Source organism: Scomber scombrus, chromosome 21 (assembly GCF_963691925.1).
Source record: "Scomber scombrus chromosome 21, fScoSco1.1, whole genome shotgun sequence".
Classification (NCBI taxonomy): domain Eukaryota; kingdom Metazoa; phylum Chordata; class Actinopteri; order Scombriformes; family Scombridae; genus Scomber; species Scomber scombrus.
This window is the reverse complement of record NC_084990.1, coordinates 11,040,310-11,065,058: the sequence shown is the minus strand read 5'-3', so window position 1 is coordinate 11,065,058 and position 24,749 is coordinate 11,040,310. Positions and strand designations below refer to the sequence as shown.

The 24,749-nt window shown below is 41.0% G+C and overlaps 2 protein-coding genes across 2 annotated transcripts; one reads left to right on the top strand and one right to left on the bottom strand.

Moving 5' to 3' along the window:
- Positions 1-527: 527 nt before the first annotated feature.
- On the bottom strand, positions 528-24,236 carry ift140 (intraflagellar transport 140 homolog (Chlamydomonas)). Its single transcript, XM_062442554.1, has 30 exons — positions 24,113-24,236; positions 23,450-23,613; positions 23,103-23,324; positions 22,739-22,860; positions 22,462-22,592; positions 21,871-22,046; positions 21,440-21,531; positions 21,253-21,359; positions 20,919-21,058; positions 20,629-20,832; positions 20,439-20,511; positions 20,243-20,334; positions 19,964-20,091; positions 19,724-19,841; positions 19,349-19,470; positions 19,120-19,255; positions 18,834-18,965; positions 17,989-18,230; positions 5,256-5,433; positions 4,690-4,880; positions 4,465-4,560; positions 4,250-4,382; positions 3,822-3,965; positions 3,561-3,689; positions 3,154-3,336; positions 2,790-2,993; positions 2,382-2,594; positions 1,994-2,160; positions 1,707-1,848; positions 528-1,520 (listed from the first exon to the last, which is right to left on the bottom strand). Exons 2-30 carry the CDS (start codon positions 23,594-23,596, stop codon positions 1,341-1,343), a joined length of 4,344 nt encoding a protein of 1,447 aa, XP_062298538.1. The 5' UTR covers positions 23,597-23,613; positions 24,113-24,236; the 3' UTR covers positions 528-1,340.
- tmem204 (transmembrane protein 204) lies at positions 6,430-15,145 on the top strand. The gene is made up of 3 exons (XM_062443134.1): positions 6,430-7,681; positions 8,615-8,770; positions 13,485-15,145. The coding sequence occupies exons 1-3, from the start codon at positions 7,402-7,404 to the stop codon at positions 13,727-13,729; spliced, it is 681 nt and encodes a 226-aa protein (XP_062299118.1). The 5' UTR covers positions 6,430-7,401; the 3' UTR covers positions 13,730-15,145.
- Positions 24,237-24,749: the final 513 nt, after the last annotated feature.

The following is a 24,749-nucleotide window of genomic DNA, read 5'->3' as shown; positions in this document are numbered from 1 at the left end:
TGTAGGATAAAGTTGAATTGAACTGATAATACAAGAAACAGACTGCATAGGAACCTCTGGGCTTAATTGTTGCTTATAAATGATTTGGCCATTTATTTTCAGCTTGAAGAACAGCAAGGCCTTAATCAGCCTCTCTCCTGATTAGTCAATTCAGTATTTAGGTTGGTAATGTCGTTGACAACAGCGCCCTCCTGTGACTACAGTTGGGACAACTGCTGTCCTGTGATAATATGTTCTCTGAATTTTCTTTTTCTTTTGGAAATTGCGAACTTTATATCAGTATTCAGAAAAAAAATGTTATGGTCAATTAATGGGTATCGTGACCTGGTGTGTGTGAGTGCTTGAGTGACAGGCTTTATGTGTTTTGAAGAAAACTAACCATTTGCATCAGTGTGTTACATCTATTAAAGTACAGCCTACCATTTCTAATACAGGTCATACATTGCAATTTATTAAAAAAAAAGTTTTCTTTATAGGAAGTTTACAATATATAGTTCAAATACAATTCATAATCTCAGATCCTAAGCAGAAATTGCCTCCCATGTTATCAAAAATAGCTGGAAATATGCTTTGACATTGAGAGGATATTTACAATTAATACACCAGTTGAAAAATACATTGTATCAAATTTATAAAATCCACATCATCACATCTGTGGATAAATCTCTAACAAACAGTATATTCAGAACTCAAACTCAAAATAGAAATTTCAGTTTGTAGAAGGCATTAATATGTGTTCATCATTTGTCACATGAGGTGATTCTTTTGCTGTTATTGCCCTTTGGAAGCCACCTTTTTCCTGACATTGCTTTTGGGAAATACAAACCTGTGTTTATCAGTCTGTAGCAGTCTGCATAAATAAGCAGCTATAAAAAAATAATGAACCCAGGATTTAAGGTAGAAAAGAAGACCTGCATGAGAGTATAAAATCATTCTTTTGTGGATGATACAGGTTCAATATTTTTGGAAAACAGGGTGACAATTTAGTAGAATTGTATCTAATATAGACTTTGTGTATACCTGAATGCACTAGCCCTGCATCAGATTGAAAGACTGTTCAAAATCTCTCTTCATGTCTTTTCTCCACATTGCTTTTCCATTGTGTGATTATTAAGTGCCCTCTATTTACACATTACAACCAATTACTGTGCTGATTTCACCAATGTGACTTTAGTTGGTGTTTTCTTCACAAGCAATGGCACAGTCATTCCCGGTAAACAAAAAGTGCAGATTTGTGCATATTCTTCCGTGTGAAAATGCAGGGTCTTGGTGTCGATGAATAAGGAAGCTAAATATTTATAGAAGAATTGTGTCTAACAAGATTGAAATCACAAGAGATGTTAACACACATTTATGTCCTCCTCCACTTCATCCTCCTCCTTCATGCTGAGCCTGCTGTCACCACGATCCATGGGCACACCCATCTCTTTTTGCAGGGCCTGTACGCTGGACTGGCTGATATAGTACCGAGCATTCTGCGATGGCAGCAGCCTCTGGAGTTCCTCAAGCTTGCGGTAGGCCTGGAGAAGACAAATGGAAAGAAGACAGAAAGCTGAGTGTTCGATCAAGGATGAGGCTTTAAAGATGTAAATCTGGAGAAACAGATTTAAAATGATGATGCTTTTACATTCAACACTTTCTTTAACTTAATGAAGATGGGTTTTTTTTTTGTCATTTCACTATTAATAATGAAAAAAGACAATCACCACTTGGATGTTGCCTTGCTGACAGTGATGATCAACCAGGAAGCCAAATGCATCCCCAATCCTAACAGCAGGGTCCAACTCTGGCTCCTCCAGCAAGGCTTCACATAACCGCGCAGCCTCCCCAGGGTCCTCCGCATACAACCTACAGACAGAAGACAAAAGCAAAGTTTTAGATGAAGATCACAGCTAGATAGTAACAGAGCCCTCTACAACACAAACAAGTAGTGAATACTGATGGTATGACAGAGAACTAGAGGGCCTAGTTAGGATGACAATCATACTCTGACCTGCGTGCGTGGACAAACTTCTTAATTAGGGTGATTTTATGGTGCAGGTCAGCCAGTCGTACTTCCTGCTGTCCAGCTGTAGAGTCCTTTGTTTTTGAGAGACACTTAGAAGCCTCAGTCAAAGCATCTAGAGCCTTCTCATAGTTCTGGTAATCATCGATTTCCACCTATATGATGGTAACAAGAGAAAACTTTTTATTCAATATTTCAAATATTACCACAGTAAACATACATTAAACATTTTTGTATCAGCACTTAAAATTTGTACTGTCCAAAAATTAACAAAACTTCGTCCAAAATGCTTATTGTCACTTCATAACTATATACTAACAACAATAATAACTTCAATGAAACTGACTGATATTTCTATACATATGTAATGCACTACCTGAGCACAAGCCTCATAGAAGCCAGCAAGCAGGTTCGGTGCCCTCCCTTTAGTGTAGAAACCAATGATTGTCTTCAAGATCTCCGGATTCTTCCGCCAGTCTAGAGACTGAAGATAGTTGGCAGCCATGATGAAGAGCTCTTTCTGACGACAAACATTGGCAAAAAATACGATTTTCTCTGTGTCGCCCGACTTGAGGAGTGCTCTCATAGCCTGTTTAAAAAAAAGATGCAATAAACATGGTTTAGGTATCACATACATGTTTTTGCATGTTTATGTATTAATGTCTATATACATGTTGCTCATGCCACATAACATTTTTTATGACAGACTGAGTATTTAATGAAAAACAGATGGTTTTATCCCTTCTTATTACACAGATACATGTGAGATGTTTTGTATTATTACCTTGAGCTTGTTTCCTGCCTGCGTGTATTTCTTGGTGGCCAGGTGGTAATTTCCCTGACGCATGCAGCAGTCAGCTATACTCTCCAGCAGTTCCTTGCGAGCCTCCTCGGACAAGTCTTTTAAATCTGTTACAGTCATTCTCTCTGCAAGCTCCTCAGTGATGGTCAAGTTCTGGGTCACACACAGCTCCAGGGCTTGATGGTACTGGGCACATGGACACACAAATACAATAAATACACATAAGCAAACACATATCAAATCATTAGTTAATGTGTAAGTGCAGCATGTCTACACACACACACACACACACACACACACACACACACACACACACACACACACACACACACACACATACAGATACCTTCTTGGCTGCTACCAGTAACTCCACAGCCTTCTCAAACTGGGAATGTTTAATAAAGAAGTCAGAGCAGCGTGCCAGGATGGCGGGGTCGGAGGTCTCATTCAGATCCTCAGCAATCATCTGAAGTGCAGAGAACTGCTCTGTGCCAAAGGCCAACTCCAAAGCTTTGGAGACATAACCAGCCTGAAAAGACATTCTGGTTCATATTTGGTCCAAATAAAAACCGTAAAAACAGAACTCACATTCATTTGATGAAGTGGATGTATGTTCATTGTAAAATTTGCCTTTTCTCTTGTCTACCATCAGTATGAATATCTGTTGCACTATTGCCCTCTAGTGGAAAGATTTAGAATTTATTCTCATAATGACTGGAGTGTTTCAGGAAAAATCGCATAGTTGTGACAGACCTTGTGATAGAGTGAGACAGCTCGGTCCATATGGCTGGCTTTCTCCTCATAGTAACAGGCAGCCTCCATCATGTCCTCTGGATTACTGAGCAGAGCCAGGTTCATCAGCTGGTCATCGAGACCATTCTCCTGGTCAGACACAACACATACAAGTCAACAAACCACTGGAAAACAAGTAAAGCACACCAATAACAGGGAAGGAAAAAGTATGTAAATTACTGTATGTGTAATTGCGCTGCTGGCACATTATAGAGGATTTACCTTACAAAGTCGTATGGCGTTGTTGTAGGCCTGAGCTCGAGTGTAGAAGTGAACAGCCTGTCTGATGTCATCATGAGCCTCATAGTGTCTAGCCAGGTGGTATGATGCAGCTCTGTCTCCTGTATCATTGGCTATCTCAGATGCCTGGTAAATAAATAAGTCCATGATCAAATTTTTGGACTATATTTTGTGCTAACACTCATCTAACAAAGACCTTTTGGTTGTCAGTGGGGCAACTAAAAGGTCTTTCATGCACCATCTTTTCTTTCTTTTTTTTAAATGGCCTAATGTTTACAGTTACACACATTCAGATTACTCCATTTTCCAGGAAATAACTATAAATCCGAAAAGGACCTGTGAAATAAAGCATTACCTAATTATTTTCAGTAAAACCTTATAAATGATTCTCCAGATAGAAATTGAGGCACCTTCTGAATGTTCCCCATGTAGCAGTGAACGCGAACAAGAGAGAGGTAATCCTGAGCACATTCATAGAAACGTAGGGCTGAATCCATGTCGGACTGGCTCTCCAGGTACTGGGCCCACCACTTATAGATGTTCCTGGATTGATAAAAATGATTGGACTTAGTTTACATAAACAGTATATGGGTGTTTTTGTGTGTAGACTTTAATCACAACTTACTTGTCTTTCTTTTTGTTGACATAGTTCTCTAAAGATAATTGGTCGTCCTGGAGCATTCTGGGCACCTCTACTCGGTGGGTGTCTGAATTCTCATAACTGACACAAAAAGGGAGGCAGTCACAGTTTGTTTACAGAGCAATTTTGTCCATAAACAGAAAAATAACCCAATCAGTAAAACTCCATCTACTTTATCATTAATAAAAAAGCGCACTGCATTTGTCTTACTATGAGAGGGCCAGGATTTTATTGCCTGTGGACTCCAGGTATTTGGCATAATTGTAGTAGGTAGTGCGCAGATGGATGCGATCGTGGTGCTCCGCTGTCTCCAAAGCCTGCTGCCATTGGCCAGATGCCTGGTAGAAATTGTTCAGCAGGTCATAGCGTTGACAGGACTTGTACAACTTCTCTGCATCTTCCTGTTGGAAGACAGGAAAACATGATGGAAAGATAGATGCTTTTGGTCCGGAAAGTCCCGTGATCTGTGTGTGGTGAAATGCTTAGACCTAAAACGAGGACTTTGTTACCATTGGATGTGGTATTATACTGTGCAACATTTTTAGGGTTATTTATGAACAGAAAAAAAGGATTAACAATCTTTGAATGGATTCTATGAATTGCAGTTTGGGGGCATCTTATGCTTTTGTTATATGTTGTCTTCTCCCCATGGCATTATCTATCTTGTATATTATTCTGCTTTTACCAGTAAATTGTTTTTCTCTTTATAACAGAAAAACCATGGGTAATAAATCAAAATGAACACAAGACACTCTTCTAACACTTGAACGTCTTACCAGCATGCCAAGCTGAATGGCCAACATCGCCACCTGGGCTTCTAGTTCAGGCTCAGCCTCCGCCTCCTTCAGTGCCTTTGCTGCCCTGGCATTTCCCATATTCCCAAGGCACACTCGTGCCACATCCAGCCGCCGAGTTTTCACACACATCCGTGCCATGTTTTCCCATACCGCTTTGCTACAGAGAAAGGAGACAGGGCTCGTTTGTAAGCGGAATGTTTAGTCACTGAATTGGTATTTTATTATTCAGCAGTGAAAACACTTGTAACATTTACGCACAGTTGATATGAAATTTCCTGTTTGAAAAAAAATACAATGCTGTTGTTATTTAATTTGTCCAGTTATTTACGGTTAAGTGCAGGTTTATATTTTAGAACCACATCCTTAGTATGCCTGTGACAAAACTGACCCAAATATGTAAATGCACTTGGGTCTCACTGGCCAGACCTCTAGTACTCTAATATTATTTCAACACTGATCATGATTACAAAAAATCCACCCAATAACATCCTGCACACTAACAGCATTACAAGCATAACCATGCAAGTATGTGTGCAGGACTCAGAGGGAGGGACCCAGTTCTCTTTCTCTGTCTTTCCTTTTATCTTTTTTTTTACTTGCTGACGTAAATCAACCCCTCAGCCTCCTTTTTCTGTTGCTTCATTTCCAAATTTAAGATTCCTCAGCCATCTGGTCTCTATTTATGTCCCCTCCCTCCTCCTTGCTTTAGCTGATACAGATGTGGGCTGTTTATTAAAGTTAGGCAACAGGAAATACCCCAAATCTTTAGGGGCCCTGGTATAAGAGGGGCAATGGAATCTAAGTGAAGAAAATATAGCAAGAGCATGAAAGCCAAAGAATCACAAGTTTAAATAGTAACTGTTGCTCTATATGGTCAAAGAAAACCAGTAAGTGAGATACTTTAAAATGCTGAAAAAAGGACAGCCCGCTGCATACAGAGCGGCAAGATCTAGGGAGCCAGAAAAGGAAAGACAAGAGAAGGAACAGGTCTACATTTGGCCCCTCTTCCCAGCCCTCTTTTCCTCTCAGGAAACACATCCTGTTGCTGGCTGACTGTGGTGGCCAATATGTTTGTTGCACACGAGAGAGAGGACTTTAGCGAACGCCCCCTGGGCTCCAGACAAAAGAATACACAACAGTGACGTCTAAGAGGGGCTCTTTGGACATTCTCTCACACAAACACGCTGGCATACACATACACATTTAAAGTGAACATGAAGGAGGGAGCTGCCTGTTTAAAACTTGCTGCAGTTGTGAACTGATGTCTCGGAGTATGACGAACAGTGACTCCTCCACATTTCAACTCTGACCTGAAGGATTTGCAGAGAAACCGCAAGTGAAAAAGAGAGGGGGAAAGACAAAAAGAAGAAGCAGAGGGAGGTGGGCTAGAGGACTTCTTGTTCCAGTCAGGCAGTGGGGGCTCTTCTAGTTGAGAGGCAGTCTTGGAAAGCCTCAGCAAAGCCACCAAAAAGTCAGCTCCTAGCAACACTGTCCATAAAATCTACACTTCTTTCGCATCTGCACTCCTCCGAAGGCACTGTGGAGTGGCTTAAGAGAAGAGAAAAAGAAAGAAGGAAAAAACACACTCCTGTCTACACAGAGAAGCCAGCTGCACATACAGAAGTCAAAGCAGTGCAACAAGCAGAGCAGAAGAAAGGAAAAGTAGACGATAAAGCACATTGGGGAAAAATAGGGAGAAAACTAAGCAAGGGGCGAGTTCCAAGAGTCAAGCTGCAGCCAGTTGGAGCCAGTGGAATGGACCTCGGTGCCTGTTGGATTAATCCCTGCGTACCCACAGTGCTGTCAGAGGAGGAGGGCTGATGATCTGCTGCTACGACAACCAACACCTGAATGAGGATGAATGGAGATGTTCTTTAGCTAAGCCTCAAGACAACACTCTTGCCAATTCCACCTCCGCGTGAGCTGGGACAGCACGAGCTATCAGCTGGAGGAGGAGGTGGTGGTGGTGGTGGCGGAGGAGGTGGAGAGGAGCCACGGGGCCCAGGTCACTGCTGGTGCTACTGCCCTGGAGGAGAGGCGAGGGAGCGGGCAGGACAGAGAGGAAGAGCAGGGCTTGGAGGAGGGACACGAGGGAGGGGGAGAGGTGGCGGGCGTCAGGCATCGCATGGCCGTGCAGAGGCTGGTGGCGGCGGCGGTGGCGGTAGCCCTGCTGTCCCTGGTCCTAAACAATGTCGCAGCCTTCACCCCCAGCTGGGTCCTGCAGGCCTTGGAGGACGGACGCAAGAGGAGTGTGGGACTATGGAAGATGTGCCCTGTGGGAGGGGAACGGGTCCGTGATGACCTCCAGCCTGGGCGAAGGGGGCAGGGGACACAGAGACAGTGCGAAGGCCTTGGATGGGGCTCAGAGTATGCAGGCTACCAAGAATCCCGCAGCACTGTCAAATGTAAGTTTTTATGCAAGTGTTGATTTTGTGCAACATACCGATATTATTTCTGCATGCTTTCTAGAACACTGAATATTAATCAATAAGATTTCAAGTATGATATCTTGGAACGATGAGACTATCTGGAATAATGCAATAGTGCTCAACAGCACACTCAGGGTGTTTCTGTGTCATGCTGCAGTCTTTTTTTTTGTTTGCATTTCTGAAATAAAGGGTTGCAGGTTGCATACTGCAGAGGAATTTTAGTGCGAGTCAGTAAAGAAAAACAAACTTATTTTTAGGGGCCTCTGACTGGAAGCTCAAAACCAAAACATTCAAATCACTGGACTAACAAAAACACCTGGTCTGCTTGATATGTAGATCTGTAAATGAATGCTTTATTTTTCATTGCATTAATGGAAGTCTAATGTGATGGTGTAAACATCAGCCAATGGTAACCGGCCAAGAATTTACAGAATTTAGTGAATTTAAACGCCAGAGTGCATTATTTTGTTGCTGACATGGTTTGAGAAAGAACTTTGTCTGGATAAGCTTTTAAGTGTTGAGCGCTTTACTAATTAAAAGTCCATTGACAAATTTCCATTCAAGAGCAAGTATAGGAAATGGTGAATGTCCACTCGCCAACTTATCTGGGCACAATGGGCAGCAGTGCCAGACAAAGACACTCCACACCATTCATGATAATATAGTAACTGTGTCAGTTTTGTATGTCACATTGCTACAAATATCCAGTATGCTTTATTCACCCCAAATTTCCAGTTGCATTACAGCATTCAAACATACAAGATAATTGTTGCTAAGCTATGCTAAGCTATTATTATCCTTCACTGATCCTCTGCTTTAGGCTTAACCAAACTGATCAAGTGTTGAAAAGAAATGTATTTAAATCACAGCGCGGGAAATTTAACACAACTCTTCTTCTGGTCCCTCAAGTGCAGTTTGACATGATGCGGGCCTGTAACCTGATGGCTACGGTGGCCCTGACTGTCGGTCAGCTAATCTTCCTCCTGGGCTTGATGGAGCTGCCCTTCATCACGCAAGAATCACAGTGGTGGGAGGAGGCCATTGCTGCACTTTTCCAGCTAGCCAGTGAGTACTACTGTTCCTGCAACTTGTTTGTTTAAGAGGCACCTTTCTGATGAGAATCCAACAAACTACGCACATTATATGAGCCTGGCACAGAAAGATAGATATCCAGATACAGCAGTGCAAAGTTCACCTACTATCTGGAAGCATGCCAAAAAAAGGGGGATACAATTACAGAAGTAGACAGACTGCCTGACTCTCAAAGTTGGGGGAATAATAAAGCTGAAAGACACTGTGAGAACTTTCCAATACAAACAAAAGACAAAGACTATCTACTGTAATTTTTAAGGCAAAAATCCTCCTATCATTTTAAAAGATGCAAAATCTGACAATACATAGTTTGTAGAGCCTTTGCATACTTCACTTTTGTTCATTTTAAAATGAAACCACTTTGCTTTTGATAAAGTAACAGATCAGCCAAACTGTCATGGAAGAAAATCAGGGAATCTACAGTAAGAAACCAGTGAACAGAAAGAGGGCCTTCGTTAGGGTTCATTAGTGTGTGACATGACTTAGAGCAGTCATGGTAACACAAAGCCCTTCATCCACAACCAGCACCCATCCATCCCACTGTCCCACTATGCCGCATTTAATTGGCTGGCATGGCTTGTCCCAGTGCCCCTGCTGAGGAAGCCTGTTGTGTTGTGTACAGTGGTCCCTCAGCTGCTTGGTACTGTATCGCTATGGTAGAGCGGCATCATGGGGGTCTGTTCTGGGTTCTAAATTTAGTCCTAGTCCAGAATCCATGGGCCAGAGCTGCAGCGAGCGACTGTCAGGCGCCAGGATATCCCTGCTCAGGACGAGGAAATGTCTGTGACTACCTGTTATGCAAACCCCCGAGCTGAAGAAGGAAAAAGAAGTGGGGAGGGTAGGGGGGAGTGGGGGGTGACAGGGACTGTGTGTGTGTCTGTGTGTGTGTGCACTGGCAGGAGGGATTATGTGCATGCATGTTTGGGTCTGCCAATGTGTGTTGTTGATATTGTGTGTTTATCGTGTGTTTTGGTAAAGAAATGTCCTGTGGTACACACACACACACACACACACACACACACACACACACACACACACACACACACACACACACACACACACACACACACACACACACACACACACACACACACACACACACACACACACACAGCAGCAGCAGCAGCAGCAGCAGGGTGGGAGTAGCTGCTGTCTAGATAAGCTGGCCTTAGCTTTTATGTCTGTGTTTACAAAATGTACAAGAGCAGCGGCGAATCTCCTTTTTATCATTAGCGTCTTCGGCATGCATTGTAGCAAGGATGAAGTCTTTTATCTGAAGACCTTGGTGAGAGGACTGAGACCCACCCAACATTACAGCATTTTCCAACATCAAATAACATAATCAGCCAAACCTCAGTGACCATAAAGTTGTCTCACTAAGGAATGATTAATAAAGACAATGGCAAAGTAAACAGATTTCAGATAAATTATCTCCAACGGCAGCTGAGGACATTTATAGCTCTTTTCATAATATGGTCAATGACAAATCGGGATGTTACTAATAATAGTGACATACTTTAAAAAGAACTAAACAGTGCACACCTATTTCCCTGACATCTAAACAGTGACGCCTTCAGGAAAAATGGCTTCTTCCAATTTTACTCTTTTACCATATATGGTAAACAAAACCACTGAACAAGAAGATGACATGTATCCTCGCAGATTATATGTTTCCAACCAAAAACAGAACACCCAAGAGAATATTAATCAAAAGGACATGACAGACACAATTTATATTAGGTCTTATGTTTGACTAATATTTTAAAGTGTCTGTTCTATTGAGATATCAACCCAAGAATAGTTTCCACTTCAAGATCAACTTACTAGCATTTTTTCTGGGCTTTCACGAAGTCTTTAAGTGCAAAAACCTCAATTATCATGGAAATAGTAGTTAGTAATAGTTAGTATAGTAATTATAGTAAAGTCAAATAGTAGATCATTAGTATGATGCTTACCCCGACATGGTGTGAATGAAATCATAACAGCTAATGAGCATGTATGTAAAGAGTTCCATTGCTATGACAACTGAGCAAACTCCATGGTCTTATATCAACCATGGGAAAGCTCCAGAAAAAGTTAGTTAGTGACTAGTTAGCTAGTTAAACTATGAATTGGGATTTATTTTGTTAAATGAATTTCCACAAAAGATACAGAACTAACAAAATCTTGACAGTAAAATCTAAGTACAGATAGTTTGTATAGGCCTCTACCACCTCTACCATTCAATAATCCATTCCCTATTGCTCCCCTGTTAGACCTTCCCCCACTGAGTCAGTGAATGGGCTTCAGCTCTGAATGAATGGAGATATTTTTACCCTCTCCCACTCTTTCTCGGAATGTTTTCATTTTTGGACGTGCCAAAATGCTATTGCTATTGCAAGCAGACTGTGGAATAACAATATCCAGTTCCATTCAGTGATATCTTAGTGGTGCTGGCGGGTCCAGGCTCAAAGAACAATATTGTCCATTTCATTGCTGAAGACAACTGTGGAATGTGTTTTTCTGAATGAACATGGCTCAAATGTGTCAAAAGTCAAGACTGCAGGTCATTTCCCTCCAAGACTATCACTCATTTAGACGTGAAATTCTTAAGATATTTGTTGTGTGCTGCTGCTATGTGCTCGTTGGGGGCCTTTGGTGTCTCTCTATTCACAATAAGACCACCAGAAAAATGCAGGGAATGTGACATTTAAGAATGGCTGTCAATCACTCCAAGTAAATTTATGGAATTGCAACTGCAGGACTGAATTCAGGTCTGTGAAATTTGGCTCAGCAAAGAAACATTTTTCCCAGATGTATGTGATTTCCTGGTAATAAAGGAGTGATAACATTTTGTGAAATCAGGGTAGGCTGGTCACTCTAATCAATCCTGTATCTTTCAAGAATGAACCAAGACACCACTAACTGGAAGGAAAACAGACCAGCCAAATGAATTTCTAAGACCTAGCCTCAAGATAAGATTTGTTTAGATTTTCCTTCTGACAGATCATGTCAAAAGTCCAGCAAATATGTTAACCTCGAAGCTTGGGGCGTGGAGAGGTGGGAAGGAAGGAAGGATGGAAAGAGGAAGAAGGGGAAGGAAGCTTGATAGATAAGTCTGTGCCAAAAAAGAGGTTCACACAGCCCACCCTGCCTGGAACCTGGACAGGAGATTATTCATTTTCTTGGATAAGGAGCCAGGCAGATTAAACATGAGCCGATTGAGCAAACAGTTGCATTCTTATGCGTACACATAGTGGTAGACACGCAATGATACACAGACACAATTATTCACATCCTCACCTAAAACAATGAAAGCCATCTTACTGTAGAGGTAGGGAAAGAAATATAAATGTCTCCCACCCTTGGTGCCACTGACTGCTTCAGGAAACGGACTGATTCATATCCTAAAGCACCAACATCCCTATTTCCAGTGATTATTTTTGGTCTCTGTATTTATACCATTGTGGATATGGTTTTCAGACATGAACTACTGAATGACTCCAGACCACACTTGAATGAGGGACTGACTAAGAATCAGTCTATGTGGGCTTTTATAGAGACTTCTTGAAGTAAAGAATGAGGAAAGGTGTGGGCTATGGAGAAACTCAACAATTCTCTTTTGCAGATAATGTCAATAAAACAAAGATCAGAGAAACAGCGTGAAATTTAAGAACGCATAGCTTTCTACCTTCTTATGCAAACAGGAGTTCCTCGTTGCGTGAGTTCAACGGCCGTGAATCAAAGAAATCAGGGAGGTAAAACATCTCAAAGGCTTTTCCCGAGCAGATATTCGAGCTCTGATATTTTTACACTATCGAGAACTTTGATCTTGAGATCTCAGAAGTTCTTCCTAGGAGGAAACAGGTTTTCCGAATTCAAAGGCCCCACACAGAGCTCCCGCTGAACTGTGAAATACATGGGATGGAAATCTAAATCGGAGCATGTGAGATTTTAAATTTAGTCATTTGGCAGATGTGTGTGACCAAAATGGCGTATAAATGAGGCCTCATCAAGACTCCTCAAAGACACATTAGGTCCACCTGACACATGTCTTTTTAAATAACTGTACTTTTAAACTATGGTTTTCCAAATATCCAAGAAATGTTGAACTGTACATGGACAGTTTTTCCATCCACAAGAGCACTTTAATGTTTTCAGGACATAAATGAAACTAAGGCTGCAACTAATGATAATTAACATTACTGATTAATCTGACGATTATTTTCTCAATTAATCTATTTGTTGTTTAGTGTCAGAAAAGGATGAAAAATGTCCAACACAGTTTTCCAGAGTGCTACTTTCAAATGTCTTGTTCACAACTCAAAGATATTCAGTTTACTATAATAGAAGAAACCAGAAAAAACATTTGAGAAGCTCTAAAAAGTTAGTGATTAATTCTCTTTCTACTGACTAATGGATTAATTGACTAATCTTTGCAGCTCTACGCTGTCTGAAACTGGCTGAGCACTTGGCTTCGGCATTATTTTTATGTACATATATCTTGATATCACTTCAGTGGGACTGAAATGAGTCCTCATGAATATTTCTTCAATAGTCAACAGCAGCATGCTGTACTTGTACTTGGCAGCTCCCAGTAACTGTTGTAATATGAAACATGACACTGCCTATTTGTCTAAATGTGAAACATGAGGCTAACAATGCATTTTCACTGATTGAATCCTTTTGTCTCTTTGCTTCTGTGCAGGTTTTGTGCTGGTGATTGGACTTGTGACTTTCTACAGGATCGGGCCCTACACACACCTGTCCTACTCCTGCTACTTAAACATAGCTGCTTGCTTGCTGGCCACGATGGCCGCAGCCATGCTCATCTGGAACATTTTACACCGCCGCGACGACTGCCTCACGCCCCGGGTTATAATCATCAGTCGCTCACTGGCGTCACCTTTCCACCCACGCCTGGACAATGACTATGTGGAGTCACCATGTTGAGCCGTGGGAAAATAGGAGTGAAGACCACACTGACAAGACTGTGCTCTAACTCTGTATTAATCCAGCTATAGGTTCCTCAAATGTGAATCTCATGAGAAGAGGACATTCCCGTGGCTCTGCAATAGCTGGACTAACATGTACCTGCAATTGTTTAGTTCTATATTTCTCAACTCCTCCCATCATTAACAAAAATGTCAGAATTATATTGCTGCTTGGTCTACATAAGTCTCAGATTTAAAAGGTGCAGTGTGTAGAATTTGGTGGCGTTAAGTGAAACGTACTGAAATGGAAAATAGTATTCATAAGTATGTTTCAATTCTTGTACAATCGCCTGAAAATAAGAATTGTTGTATAACCTTAGAATTAGCCATTTACTTTTAGCGGGTCCCCTTCCATGGAGCCCACAATGTTTTTACAGAAGCCCAGAATGGACAAACCAAATGCAGGTTTTGGAGAGGGCCTTTTGCATTTTTCACAGGTGTTACAGCCACCATACGTTATCTTACACACTTAGAAAGGGAGGTTGAGGAGAGCAGTATTGAGTTGGTTGCGATCTGCAACCTCACTGCTTGATGCCACTAAATCCTACACGCTGGTCCTTTAAGTAAAATTTAAGTATCAAGCAACTGCAACTACCAAACATATTCAAATTATGACGTTTCATTTATTCATGCTTAGGTGAGCTTATTGGTAGCTAAATATGGAATTTGGACTATGATGGTCTTATATGAAACAACCTGCTTTGGAAAAGATCAAGCTGGAACTTGACCTATAATGTTATATGTGCACTTATTAAATTTCCTCCTGCATAATTATGAATTGGAAATTCTGAAAGATGTTGAAAATATAATACCAGAATACCTCATATTTGTTTTCATCCTTTTAAAGCTTATTAAAATGTTAAAATACCTTAATATCAATGATATATCTTACAAGTTAGTAGGTAAACTAATAAGGTGAAAATGTAATAGTCAGTTGACCTTGTTCTTGATTGAGTTTACCCAAATTTAATTGGAAAAAGGTGACATTTTGAGGGACAACTGTTGAGCTGTGTCATTACCACATAATTATGCTTCCTCTAGAATAAAAGAGGCAAAACCCCTCCAAAACATATGACCTATCAATAAAATGTGTGTAAATTAATTTGAATTGTTTTAAAGCAATATATGTTAAATTAAAGGTAACAGCTGTTTTGGCGATGCACTGCATTTTGAAATGACACACACATTTCAATACTTACGTTAAGTTTTCATGATGCTTTCCGTATGAAACTCTGCTCGCTTGTGGTACATACTGTATACTTAAATTAATATTATATAATTTTATAAAGAATAGTAGAAGTATTATTTGGATCATATCCCACTTTTGCAAAGGCCCCCAGACTCCATCTATGGGTCTTCCACATTGCCAGACATAAAAGGCACATGAAAATATTAAAATATCTTATAAATACAATAAATTTATTGAGAAATATTCAGTCACAGTTGTGTTTGTTATTGTTCTTGTTGTTGCTTTAGGGTCCACAGCATTGCACCTGGCAGGTGAACAATACAAAACGCCATTTAATAGTTTAAATTCTGAACTAGAAAAACAACTAGAAGGCATAGGGCAAAGTTTAACTTATAGCAAAAGACCATTTAGATAGTAAGGTTCACTTACTATCTCTCCTGGGGGGATATCTGCTTAGGGGCGGCCTGATGACTTTGATACTTTCCCTTTCGATGTCGGGACCAGTTTTGGTCTGTTGTTCGCAGACAAGTTATGCTGTCTGTTTCCAGCACTCTTAAGTCATGGCTATGATCTCTTCCCTATATACATGATATCATGTGATTGAAGTTCATAGATCTGAGCAAATTCCATTAGCTGAACAAGGCTATGTTCAAAACCTCCAAAAAAAGAGCAAATAAGTGAAAACTAATGTTGGAATATTTGATCAAAAACGCGCTCAAGAATGAAACTCCATGTTCAACCTTCAACATTTGTTAAGAAATCAAATGGATTGTCATTGGATCTGCTAGTTTAGAGTTATAACATCAGTAGCAGTTATGCAGTAAGAATGGGCTTTGAGAGGCGGCAGCACACATGTGATATATATATCGACCTCAAATCACACAGGAATAGAAAACAAGAGAGTAAGAAAAACTGCCAGACATATATTGCTTTGGGTTATGTGTGCCTCAGCTATCGTTCCCATAGAAACAAGAAAAATGTTCAGTGTGATACATTTTAACAGTTACATCTCAACAATGCATGGTAGCTATAACACAACAGAAGCAATCTTACACTTATAATGCCAAAACTGTTTATATAATGGTTAAAGATAATACAAATATTCTCACGTCTGTCCGGGAGATAAATTTTAAAATCGACATTCTGTGTGTTCAAACTTTAATGTTTGAGACTGGGAGGAACTGTAATAGCTCCGTGTGAATTTCATACTTTCCAGTGACAAATGGCATAAACTGAGTGCACCCGGAGGGGTTCACATGAACTACAGCCAGTTATGATGACTACATCATACATCAGTCTCAGCTTCACCTCTGGACACTTCCTTGGGAGTTTTTGTTCCTAATGGAAAGGGGGGAGTTTTGCTTTTAAATAGCCACTGCAATGGCAAAAAGACAGTAAAGAGAAGGCTTGCATTCATACGCGTAGATAACCCAACTGCATGTCACCATAAGTCAAGGACGACATGAATGAGAGGAAGTTGCGAGGTCTAGACTGAATAAAGACATTCCAACCTGTATCTGACACGCTGCTTCAGGAGACAGAGAGGGAGAGACATTCATATTTAGGACGTTTGTTTTAAAGCACTGTGAAAGCGCAGTATGTGATGTATAGCTTTCACAATTTTCTCAACCTGATTCTCAGCTGATTAAAGCCTTGTTTATACACACCAATAGGGCTCTAATACCTGATCTGACATAGAATTCCCAAAACTGTTAATGTTAAATTATCAGACTGAGATAGTGGATTTTGTTTAAGTGAAATGTATGTATTGTCTCTCGTGTTTCCTACTGATATTTTATTATATGACCTCTAATACATGTATTAGATGAACTACACTTTACCTTTGGATCGCCAGCCAGTCTCTGACTTAAGTATGAGAACCTTTGTCAATTCAAAGATCTGAATCATTGAGACAAGTCCCAGAAGATACAGGTTACTGCTGCAGGAAATGCATATTCCTGTGGGTGGAGATATGCGGGAATCGAACACAATACTGATCTTTTGAAAAAAAGAAGCAGCAGTAAAAATAGCCATCAATGAGGAACTTAGTAAAGCTGTCATCAAACCTATTAAACTCTTTGGAATATCCGGCCGGTGGGATATTTTTTTCCCCATTTGTTTGTTTTAATGCTATTTTCCCATTTAAGCAATGTTTGTACGTGCAAAAGTACAGCAGGATTCAGACTGACTGAGTGCCCCGAATCACGTAGCTATCCTCCTTAAGATCAGATCTTCACTGAAATCACATATACGTTTCCCAAAGACACACAGGAACGGACTCCCACATCCTTTTAGTGACCTGATTTAAAGTTTGCAAGAATGGAAAAGGGGCACTCCTTTTGCAGCAAACTGGCGGGGGGACCTGTGTGTGTGTGTGTGTGTGTGTGTGAGTCACAGTGTGTTTAGAAAAGTACATCCCCTCTGAACACACCCGCACACTAACAGAAACATTCACATATACACACATTGAAGAGTTCCTTCCCACAGAGCAGACAGTAAAAGCCCTTAATCATGTCCTGTGTTTAAAAATCTATTTCATGTTCTTCTATACACAATTCAAAGTTTTGCTTTTATATCTAAATTAGATTATTTTTTTCTTTCTAAATATAAATACATTGGTGTACATTACATGACATTAGAAACACCTGCTTTAAAGTGTTCTTTTATCTGAGAGATGAGACAAGACAGGCTATGTTCAATGTCTCCTCTACACTGACATTTAATGTAAAAGCTTCTGCATAAAATGAAGGGTGAAGAAAAACAAGTGGCAACAATTCCCATTCCCATTCCCAACACGATTAAAAAGCAATTTGCTACAGCTCTCCCACTGCAAACTATTGTGGAGATTTCTGAGAAGAGTCAAGGCTGCAGTAACAATGCAATCCCTGTGGCCTGTGCTTAGCCTTTGAACTACAGCCCTCGTTGAAATGACTGGTGGGGAATGTGATGACAGCCTACCTGCCAACCTGCACGTCTCCTCTCTTCGCAAACATCACCGAGCAGACACACGAACACGATGGACATCTTACCTCTTGATGAGCTTGATAGACTTGAAGGCTTCGTCCATGTCGCCGATGGTCAGGTAGAAGCTGAAGTTTAGCATGGCGTCACGAGTGGCCTTCTCACAGTTCTCCAGGCCCACAAAGTCTCTGAGAGCTCGTCTGGATACCATATGAGGGAACTGGGCCGTCGAACCTCTTGGCGTCTGGGTCTGGTTCGGAGATGCCGATGCGGCTGAAACCTCTGCTAACCCTGGATCTCCCTCACCGGGCTGAGAAAGGGTGAGGCAAGGTAGGGAGACATGGTGTTAAGATGTGATTCCATGTGATTTACAGTCAGTAATGAATGAATGTTGTCAAGTAAGATTATATTAGACCTAAAATACAATATCCTGGGGAAAACATGGGCTTTGGGAATGGGTAGGAGTCAGAGCAAACCAACCAACAACAAAGGATTACAGAACAAATCTATCCATCAAGAGAAGGTGCATGGACACTTGACAAAGCATAGTGAGGTCTACATATTTCACTTCACCACTTAAATGCAGCAAAAGGTATACACGATCACAGATGCTGGAAGTTGGGAATGAAGAATACTGAAGCTTTCTGAGTTATCTGTAGGGGGCACACACTTACTTCCGGTTGAAAGACACCACCCCTCCGAAATAATAGCTGGGGTGTGTTTGACCAAACACATAAGTGATTGGTGCGAACAGTGATTGGTGCAAACAAAACATAACAAATATGTTAATGCAAACTCAAGATTTGTAATTGCCAACTTAAAGTTTTCCAGAGAGCAACCCTGCATGCTCTATGAGAAATCCCCAAATAAGGAAAACAACACACAAGCAGAACATGTGAGTGTCTGTCCTCACCTTGCAGCTGAAATAATAGTAAGGGACATCCAGAGCGAGGAGGGACTGCAGGCCTGCAGGTTTGGGGTAGCAGTCCTGCAGGAGGAGCCCATGTTCCTGGGTACAGAAGAAGGTCACCACTGACATTTCCACCTGGGCAGAAGGAAGGAAACAAAATGACAAGCTATGAGCATGAGTGGATAATTTCTTTTGCACAGGCAGTCACAGTAGAAGTCACATCCATCAGGAGTGATAATGTCATGCTTTCTCATAGAGCTGTATCTCAGTGTTAAACAGCAGTCTTTACCACATCCGAGTAACTTATTGATGACGACTCAGAACTGACTGGCACCGTCTCACAAACGAAAAGACGAGGTTCACTCTCATCCCAGAAGTGAGACACGGGGCAGCGTCCACTGAGCTCCGTCCCCTGAAACTGCTGCCTGAAACACAGAGCATGTACGCTATAAGACAAGCTGAGGAGAGAAACCCTACATGAACACAACACAAACACGAACCAAAGCAGCTCTGGTTACCTTTCGCTGTCTTCAGGCTGTGAGATACCACTGGACGGTCTGCCAATGAAGAAGTCAAAGTGTGTCACAGTGTCCATCTCAACATCATAAAAGTATACTTTGTGATCAGGTCGTCCGTTCAGCTGAGAGAGGAGAACAATATTATTGCTTTTAGTTAAAAGGTATTCCATTTCTGGTATGAAATAAGAGAAAGCAACAAAACATCACATTTTAAAAAGCTATAACAATAAAATTCATTTACTGATTATATCTGTGTTGTTGTCCTCATATTGTATTTCATTTTTATATATTGATACTGGTGGAATCAAAAAAAAAAAGCTCTAAAAAGTAAATATATTGATCAGCCTTTCAGCAAGGAGGGTGTTGCCCATTCACCTGAGAGATTATGATGCTGATTTGGCTGCCATTGGCGTTACACTTGACTGACCTCAGGGCTCCCAGATTGGCAATTTGGTCAGCCAGGTTCTTAGCACTGCAGTGAGCTTTGGCGTCTCTACAAACACATACAGTAAAGACATGCACATGATGGACAAGAAATGTGTGAAATGTAGCTGCCATTCTTCTCAATATGTTTAATAGAAGGAAGTGAGAACAACTTCCACAATAACACTATACCTTCTGCTGAGGTCAAAGATTCTGATGTGTGCTGTGTCTGTGCCCACAACCAGGTAAGACTGGCACACACTGAGCAGCACAGGGTTGCCCTCGGCCTTGGAGAAAGTCAATAGTTGCTTCACTGTGCCCTAAAAAGATGAGAGGATTAAGCAATAAACCAAATTCTTGATGACAAATAGCACTTTTGAGATGCCTTTTGAAAGTGCTCATTCAAACATCTGTCAAATGTCTGTGTTTAAGTGAACACAGAGTTATATGTTCCAAGATGGGAGAACAGACCTGTGGTGTGCGGATCTGGACCCTGTTAGGTTCAACGGTGTAGAGGTTCTCGCCATGTACAGCTACTACATGGGAGTCACAAGCAAACGACCCTGAGAAATTTGTGAAAAAATGGAGGTGGAGAAGAAAAAGAAAAGTTTAGTCTCTGAAGTGCCACATCTGTTAAATCATGTTTTGACTCTTGGGTGAGTTATACCTGTATTGCGTAGAACTGTCCCTGAAAGCTCATACACAGTGATCTGCTTGCCACTCCAGATTGTCACTGAATCCTGTTGGTATGGCAACACAGATACAGTCCATATTAACTTTGTAGAGGCAATCACTGTGCTTTAATGTACAAAGAAACACCAATTCTACACTTTCCACCTTTACAACTTTACAGTTACCTTGGTAACGCAGACTCCCTTGATGTGCATGTCAGACTGCAGGGCAAGGTGCACTCCTGTGTTATAGTGAGTGATGCTGAGCTGGGTCGGGGTAAGCTGCACTGCTGCCACCTGCTGGCTAAAGTCGGCTGACATCAAATGCTCACACAGAATCAGCACTGTGTTGGAATTGTTAGCTGCCAACAGATTTAGGCTGGAGCCCCACTGAAATGAAAGAGTATGTGATGGATATTTATTCATGAATAATAGAACAGTGGTGTGTATTGACTAAATGTGGGTCCAGTCAGTACCTGTATCTGAGTGACATTTCCCTCTGTTTCAGTTGGTGTCTGTAGCTTCCACTGTGTTTTGTTGTCCCCTCTGTTGTTGTCTGGCTGCACCATCCTCCACATTGCTATGCGTCCATGGCTGGTGCCAGCTGCCAGGATTTCTGGAGACACCGCAATGTTATACAAAAGTGATGAAATAGGTAGGTTTGAAGCAAATCTACTTGAGTTTGGGGATTGTGGTGGAATAAAACATCTAAAACCAGATGTACAGCAATGTGAATTCAAGCAATGCAGTTTGCTTTCAGATTTGCAATACTTTTTTTTTGCACTATTGGGAAAAAAACTTCACGCTTACCTTTCCCTGCACAGTATGAAACACAGTTGATCATCTCTCCTTTCTCAAACCCCACAGTCTCGTCAAGAGACAAAACGTAGTTGTCATCTCGCTCTAGATCCCACAGTCTACAAAACGAAAAGGACAGAACATTATTCAAGTTTCCAGTGGGTGTGTATGTGTGTACATTCGGTAAGTGTACACTGACCTGATGAGCTGTTCCCCTGTTGCTGTGATGAGGAGACTGTTCTCTGTCCACACAATGTCCGTGTTTTGTCCACTTTTGCTACTCAGCTTAACCTGTCATGAAAAAAATATCCACAGACCAAATTGTCTGTTAGTTCAGACTGACCTTTAGACCTGTAACTTCACAAAATGGACACAATGAGCTAAATTACATTTGTAGTATGAATTAGAAATAAATGAATTACTAACACAGAGCTGATTTTATTGATTGATTTTTTCATAATCAACAGTAACAAATAAATCTTAACGATGAGTCTTCAATTAGCTTCCAATAGTGATTATGTTAATATTCATAAACAACACTTTAACTGCAGTGCATGATTCATTTCACTGTGATCTTTACTGTAATCTACTAAGAACATAATCCATAATAAATACCATGGTTTAGTATACCTTCATGAATTCCTGTGCTCCTCCCTCCGGTCCCAGAGTGTACTGTGACAGCATCAGTGTATCTGTGATCACAGCGAGTGCCTCTCTCTTCTCAAGGTAAAACAGTTTCTTGATGGCTCCCTCCACACTGAGAAGTATGCTTGTTTTACCATGCTCATCCACGCAGTGGACCTTACCTATACAGAAGGGTTAAAGATGAAAAAAAACTCTGAATGATACTCAGTGATTGATTTGGGGGTTTTTGGAAATAGGGAGGGGACAAAATCCCTTTTGATGTGTTTAAAATGTTTTTGACTAATAAAAATGATTGGGAAACTGCCAAAGTAGGGGTTGAAAGATTGCCTCTTAAATTAAAAACGTTTTAAATAGGGTTAGGGTTAGTAATAATATCAAGCCACAAAACATTTTGATATTATCACAAGTCATTATGAGCTCTGTCAAAGCATTGTCATTTCTGAAAATGATTGGTCACTCATAAAGATTGAGAAAGTAATGAGCACACAATGTGCCTTAAGAAAGTATATCCAATACACCAATACACTGAAAGACAGATGTGTATTGAAAATAATGAGCACAATGACAAACTCTAACCATCTGCAGTGCTGACGTAGAATGCAAGTCCCTCCTGTGGGCCCATCTTGAGAGGTGCTCCCTTCCAGCTGAACATGTCCAGAGCACTCTCATCTCCACTCACTGATGCCCGGGCTAGCATTGCCACATCACTGTAACAAGAGATAGGTCCTAACTATCAGCAATACAGCATTCAGACCAAAAGAGCATAGTCACGTAACTAGGTTTTCAATATAATCTTACTATTATGGAATTATTAAAAAAAGACAAACTTTACACAAGCATCACTTTTACTTACTCCCCAGGTGAGGCAGGTTTAAAGATGCAGCAGGTTAGGTTTGCATTGTATTCATGCTTCACCAGATGGTTTCCTTGAAGTCTCCCTCTGGCATCTACTTTCCATACTGTTAAAGCTCCCACCTATCAAAGAATAATCACACTTTGTTTATGTGGCTCAACAAGAACAAATGGGAAGTTTAACCTGTTTGCAACCACATAAACAATTAATCCGTTTCATTCCCATATTACCCTGTTATAATGACAATCCAGCCATGGTTTAAGCATTCCCAGAAAAAAAAACCTCTTGTGTATCATGTGTGGTAACACAAGGCCTATCAGCATTTAAACACACTATGTGTATACAGTCATTGAAACACACTCACCTGATCCCCAGTTACCAAGCGGCCACCTGAGCTACTCCACTCCAGCAATGTGATGCAGGCTGTATGTGTGCTAGGCAGAACTGTTTGATCTCCAGAGGGGTGTGTCAGCAGCATTACCTCTCCATTCTCCCAGCCTAGTGCCAACACTGGCTTTGTGGGATGCCAGTGAAGCACTCTGGACTGGTAAGGACGCTCTACATGGCAGCTCTCCACATACTCACCCTGCAAATGGATATGGATGATTTTGAGTATTACACAGTGTATTAAAGTGTGCTCTAATAGATATCATTGTACACTGTGAATATAATAAAGGCTTCTTCTGTATCAGTGCAAAGCCCACTGTTTACCTGCTGTAAGTAGAGGTCTACATTGCCTCCAGTGGTGGAGTTGCTTGAAGCCACAGCCAGTACAGGTAGAGCCGGGTGCCATGCCAGCTGAGAGGGCACATCACTGCTCTCAGGGGCCTCAATACGGTGGTCAAAATACACCGCCATGTCCCCAGTGTACCTCTCTAGATATGAAAGAAGAAACACGAGATATCTAATAGTAGCTTTTAAATCAGTGCATTCTTTGATTTATAGTGTTTGTTTTTATTGTGCAGCTTCATGTCCCTATGCAAACTACTTACTGTATCTACCTGACTAATTCGTGCTGTTCAAACTCGTTAATCACTAGTCTACTCAAGACCGTACCCTAAAATAGCATCCAATGTCAATGATTCAAAATGTAGAATTTCACTTCATACTGTATTTGGATCACTTGGTCTAACGCTAGTTCACTAACTGATACAAATAAACAATGTAGCCTTAGACACTAGATTCACCATAATAGTTCGCACTATCAGCAAACATTAGTAGCGTTAGCTTATATGACAGATGGTTTAAGGTAAATTAGCTTTAGCTCTTAACATTAGCTAGGCTAGATAAGCTAGCCAAAGTTAGCATTCATTTGCTGGCCCTAGCAAATGTAGAGCGAGTTTAGCCCTTCTGATAAAGTATCTCAATGCCTACCTCACCGTCTCTTTTTCTAAGGTTAACGCCAACTTAGCTGTTAAAACTCAAAACAGCTTAAAGCGTCGAGCGTAACTTCAAGTGTTGATGTGTAGCGTCCTGTGTGAGCATAAGAGCGTCTCTGCTAGTTGCCCCTGACAACCCCGAGGACTGGACTGGGGGAGGAGTTACGGGAAAGAACGAATAACATCCGAGTTGCCGAAGGCAGTGAGAAGTTGATAGCCTTGTCATCAGACCACAATAATATTTTGCTAATGCACTAGCACACACAAGTTCTTTTTGTAGAATTTGATTACATTTATACTGACATTATTAGTTTTGCTAACATATTTAATGGAGATACCGATAATAATCACGCAAGGCACAGAAACATCAGAAAGTTACATTTCCTACAGCAAAATTATTTTTGGCCTGTTTGATCAGTGTGAAAAGGCTGCACATCAAAGTAATAGTAATAAAGTTACAGTCACCCACAACTCAAAAATGTGTTCTTGTTCCTACATATGGTTGTTTGAGCTTCACAGTGCAGAGTGATATATCTGCAGTTTGACAGAAGGCTGTTTTCACATTCATCTTTTTAAGAAGTTTCTCTGAGCTCATTGAAAATCCAATTTTAAGAAGTGGGTCCACCAGCATG